Source organism: Arachis duranensis, chromosome 2 (assembly GCF_000817695.3).
Source record: "Arachis duranensis cultivar V14167 chromosome 2, aradu.V14167.gnm2.J7QH, whole genome shotgun sequence".
Taxonomy (NCBI): Eukaryota; Viridiplantae; Streptophyta; class Magnoliopsida; order Fabales; family Fabaceae; genus Arachis; species Arachis duranensis.
In genome coordinates, this window is record NC_029773.3 from 83,506,819 (window position 1) to 83,512,363 (window position 5,545).

General features: G+C 35.9%; 1 protein-coding gene across 1 annotated transcript in view; it reads right to left on the reverse strand.

Annotated features, from left to right (window-relative positions):
- Positions 1–3,611, reverse strand: part of LOC107475421 (F-box/LRR-repeat protein 3) — a gene marked incomplete in the record, with an annotated part of 3,965 nt that extends 354 nt beyond the window's left edge. Inside the window, 7 exon segments of the mRNA XM_016095050.3 lie at positions 1–318; positions 422–673; positions 769–1,063; positions 1,380–1,903; positions 1,991–2,095; positions 2,217–2,348; positions 2,862–3,611. Of these exon segments, the coding sequence (XP_015950536.1) occupies positions 253–318; positions 422–673; positions 769–1,063; positions 1,380–1,903; positions 1,991–2,095; positions 2,217–2,348; positions 2,862–3,524 (2,037 nt within the window).
- Positions 3,612–5,545: the final 1,934 nt, after the last annotated feature.

Genomic DNA, 5,545 nt, shown 5'->3' on the forward strand with positions numbered 1-5,545 from the left:
TAGTCTTGTGACCTAAAAAAAATTCAAGCTTCTATCTGAACCTCCCTCCTTGGGGATGTCTAGCCTCCAATGGACGAAACAAATTCACACTTTTTTTTTTTCCATTTCACTCTGGTGGAGGTGGAGGCCCAGGGACGAGGAGGAAATGGTTGAGTTCTGCTAATCATCCAAGACTGAGCAACATGTGAAATTCTTCGCAAACTCGCATATCAAACGCCATATGCAAGTGTATTCTCCCTCAACTTCAAATCATCAGTGAAAATCATGTGGCATTATATCTTCTACCTGTAATTTCCAACACTTGGGATCCAATTCGGCCTGTCCATGATATATGATAAAAACCTCAGTAATCAATACTCTTGCTTAACTAAATTAGTATTTTCTCCAAGTCTCAAGACAGAGACCAGATATGGATATATACCTGAAATACTTTGTCTCTCCATTCAAACACACAACCTCGTGCTTCTATGTGTTTAATAAGCTGCTCTGGTAGCATAAATCTTGTCGAACTATGGAGCTTCACTTTTGTGAGCCCTCCGCATGTCAACAGGGCCGCAGCAAGTCCTCCTGGAGCCAGGCCCTGCTGGTGAAGCAGGACAAAACTTTGTAGGGAACTGATACTAGCAAGTGACAGCAGCCCGACATCTGTAACCGAACTATACGACAAATTAATCTGCAAGACCGGCAATGCACATAACGTTAGAATCTTCAGGTGTGATTTTCCAGCATCTCTATGATTCATAGAAAAGTGAGAAACAAGGAAAATACCTGTCTTAGATTTTGGGAGAAATGAGCCAGCTGAATCATCCCGCTATCATCAATGTTGTAACACTTCTTGATGTCTACCCGGCGTAGTTGTCTGCAACTCATTGCAATAACTGTTAGACCTAGCGATGTAACAAGAACACATCCACGAATTTCAAGGGTCTTCAAATTCGGACATTTAGACAAGGAGATCAATGCACTATCACTGATACTAGTACAATAGGCTGCATTTATTGTCTCAAGGCGAGGGCAACCGTGAGCAATTGCTGAAATGCCCAAATCTGTTATTCCTGTGGACCTGAGAAGGAGAAGAAAAAAATAAAATAAATCCCTGGTGACAACTCACGGTGATCTTTCAGTTAACTGTTCAATTGATAAAATTGATTCTAGATTTATTTAACCAATGAGCAACCCGTAAAATTTATTGAAGCCAGTTCTGCTAGATCTTATGTGACTTCAATGTAGTGCATATTTTCAACCTAAATCAATTTCACTTGATGCAAAAGAATGATGTTTAAATTAAAAGCAAAACATAAAATTGAAATTGTTATATAACACCAAAGGATGCATACATTATACATTAAATCTAAAGCCTATAAATTTGAATCACAAACCTGTAGAGATCCAGCTCCTTTAAATTTGAGCAGCACATGCCGACATAGGCAAGTCCTCTGTCCGTTATGTTCAAGCAAATTCCTACTTTCAGGACGGAGAGTCTTGAACAACGAGAAATGGACTTAAGACCTTCATCGTCAATTTCATTATCTGTTAGGTCAAGCTCCTGAAGTGAATGGCACTTCTGTCCAATCAAGATAAATGCTTCTTGTGAAACTAGAGTGCACGACTCCATTCTGAGAGATGTGAGATTAGTGCAAGAATTCGCAATGCTGGCAATGGAGACGTCAGTTATCTTGCGGCAGCACGTGATATCAAGCTTCCTCAAATCTCTGTGTTTAGACACGAGAAATGATAGAGCTTCATCCGTCACTCCCATGCATTTGCTTAGACTTAGTTCCCGAAGTGAAATGCACAAATTTCCAATGGCCCTTAATCCAGCACAGGTAACCAGGCAGCCGTCTAATACAATTGATTGCAACATGGAGAGTTTACTCAAACCATCAGCAAGAGCAACAGTCACCTGGAAAATCAAATAACAATTAGCAACAATTGAAACCATCAACCCCAAGTACTGAAAAAAAAAAATTTACCAAGATATAACAATTACAGGAGAGCCATCTGCCAGGATGAGTTGCTCCATGCATCCAGAAATACTTGTTAACTTGGCCAGACCAACATGACTAATATTTTGACAACCTTTGATATCAAGTTTCTGCAGAAGGCAGCAGGTAGCAAGTTATATCAAGAAAACAAGTGCATAGTTGAAGAGAAGGAAAAATCAATAGTACACCAATTGATGCAAACAAATGTTCCATCTAAAAGAAAATACATACCTTTAGCGTCCTGCACCCTTGTTTGAAGACATCGTCTGCAAGGCTGTCATCATCAATGCCATAGCATCCTTCAAGGACCAAATCTTCAAGATGTTGCAACTTAAATATTGATTGCAGGCATTTGTCTGTGATCTGCACAACACAATAAACAAATTAGACAAACAACATCAACCAGATCTTTCTAAAAACCTATAACTCAATAGGAAAAACCCACCCTACATTCAAACAGTAATAAGTCAATTTAATATCAAAAGAACAGCTCAAACGCTATATACTATTGATGGTATCTAATATGGTTGTTTCTCATAATAAACCAATAAAAAAACTAACTGGAAAACCAATTCATTATTTTTGCTTTTCATCACTAACTTATCCTCACATGAGCTGCTTCAGTTTCAAATACACTTGGTAACACCATCAACAATTATTAATGAGTAATAGTAATAATTCACGGATTCCAATTCCAAATATACATAAAAATAAATAAATCAAAATATCAAACATGTGGAAGTCATTAATCCATCCCGTAATTTCAATCACCATCCAATTTTCCATTTTTGTTGAATCAAAAAACAAATAAAGACGACACATCATAATATTAACTATTGAACCAAATTAGAGACAAGAACACGAACAAGAACTCACAGGCAAATAGGACAGATCCAAACTCTGAAGGTCCTTGCACTTGATCGCAAGCAACTCAACCCCCAAATCACCAACACCAACGCACCATTTCAAGCTTATCAACTTCAGCTTCCTGCAACCCACCGCTATACACCCGATCCCCATGTCCGTAACGAGCTTACACCTAGCCAGCCACAGCTTCTCTAAATTCTTCGCACGCGCCACCGCCGCCGCCGCCGCGTCCCTCAGTTCCGTCGCGTTCGACAAATCCAGCTCCGCCAAGTTCGGGCAGTTGACAACCACGCTCGTCAGCCCCGCGGCGGTGAAGAATCTCGACCTGGAGAGATCCAGTCGGCGGAGCGCGTGGCCGCACGCGCCGGCTAGCGAGTTGAGCGTCGGATCAGTGACGCGCGGGCAGAGGGTTAGGTCGAGGTTGGAGAGGTTCGGGTAGCGCGTGAGGAGGCGCGTGAGGTTGTGGTGGTCGGAGCGCAGTGGTCGGAGGTTGCGGCGGTGGCGGGATTCAAGTGAGTGGAAAGAGCGGCAAACAAGAGCGAACGATTTGAGCGAAGATGGTTGGTTTTCGAGGAAATCGAGGATTATGAAGATGAGTTCTTCCGATAACGCATCGAAGGGGTTGTTTCTACCGTGGTCCATAGTTGGGTGGAGTAGTTTCTGCTTCTTCATTTTTTTTTCTCTTTTGGTCCTCCAAAGAAAAAAAAGAAGAGAGGAAGAGGAAGAGAGTGAGTTGTTTTTGTTATAACGGTTTAACAGAAGATTTATTGCTTGATGATTGATTTATTGGAGACGAGGGAGGAAGATGGGTGAGGTGTTTTGTTATAAGGACTAAAATGCCCCTATCAATCACTTGTCATCTTTTATATTTAAGACTAAATAGAGCGTTGTGTACCTGCCGGGCTTATCTATCTACACTTTCAAATGACAAAAAAGTCCCTTGTTCCCTTCTATTCCTTTTCAACTTCTGTTGCTCCAAGTCAGGTGCCAGGTACAACCTAGTTTAACATGTAACATTCATTTCAAGGATAATTGCTAATAATTAACTTTCATATGTTTTACTTTTTTATAACAATTAATATAGGTTGGATTTATTTATTAAAAAAGTATATACATATCAAAAATTAATTATTGTATCAATCGATATATTTATGTATAAATATATATATTATTTAAATTATTTTTAATATATATTTTATATTAATAATTAATTTAATGTTTAATTTTTTGTATACATTGTATATGTAGTATAATTATTAATTATAGTATTTTAAAAAAAATATTTTTTATAGTTGTGAAGAAGAACTCAAAATTGATTTTGAGTAGCAAATTTTTTTAATTTTATTCTAAAATAAATCTATCCGACAAATAACAAAATGTTTACTTTTTTATTTAAAAATAAAATTAAATTTTACTCATATAAATAATAAATATATACCAAAGAATATATATTTAAATAATATTTTGTTTGATAAAACAAAAGAAAGAAAAAGTGGCAGTACAATATATAGAACGTTACTAACTAGAGGAAGGGTATTTTGGTCAGATACGGAAGATAAAAGCAGCCGTACGGAGAAGGACAGGTATGGACGGAAATAATAAGTGGAAAAGCGGGAGGGTAAGAAGGTAATTTAGGGGCTAGTGAGTGGCTTTCATTATCTGATGCAGATGACATATGGTGGAGGACTATATGAGGAAGGACAGATTCAAGTGCGGCCAGTACGATGGCCAGGACCATTCCTTGCCCCATAATTCACACTAACCTTTTTTCTACTTTTCTTACTTAAATTAATTATTTATTTTTTAAACAACTTTTTCTTCTTCTTATCTTCTTTATATTCTATTATTTATATAAAATTTTTTACATGTTGTAAAATAAAATTATATCATTTTATTAACAAAATTTGTATTTTTTTAGAAAAATAATAACTTTTAACTAATTAATTACAAATTTAATAAAAAATTCTTCAATCAATATTTTAAATAATAAAAGTTGTCTTTGAAATTAGGTTTTGACAACACCAATATACGCAAATTTTATTACAAAATTTAATTATCATTAATGAAAATAATTATCTATGACATATTAAATTAATAATTATATACTACTTACAAATTTAGATAACATGCATGAAATTACAGTCCAAATCTAAGCGCGGTCCGATGGCAGATAAACAGATTTAAAAGCAATTATATATATAGAGCAGAATTTTCTTATCGATTGTAAGAAATGTTATTATATAAAAGATTTTTAAATAAAGAAAGAGAAAAGGTTGCGAAAAGTCCAAAGTTTGAAAATAAAAAAGAATTGCCGTACTTATAGGTGGCCTTGCATAGTACCTGCCTGACTCAGATAAGAACAGTTAGAGGGGAAAAAAAGCTTTGTGGTGGGTGGTGCCATGATTATGAGAGAGAGAGAGAGAGAGAGAGTCAAAATTCCACAACAAACATAGATCAGAATTTTAGGTCAGGGATGTTGTGGCTCATAAACGCAGTAACCTCCTCCAATTTATTTTCAACTTTTTCTTAAAAAAAAAATAGATTTTTGAGTTTTTGACTCGCTAACATCAATAAAAAATTTAGACATATTGATACTTAAGTTTAATTTGTCTTATTTAAAAAAAAAATTTATGTGTATATTCGTATATTGGTTAGACTAATACAATAAAAATTATATTTAATTTTTTTATTGA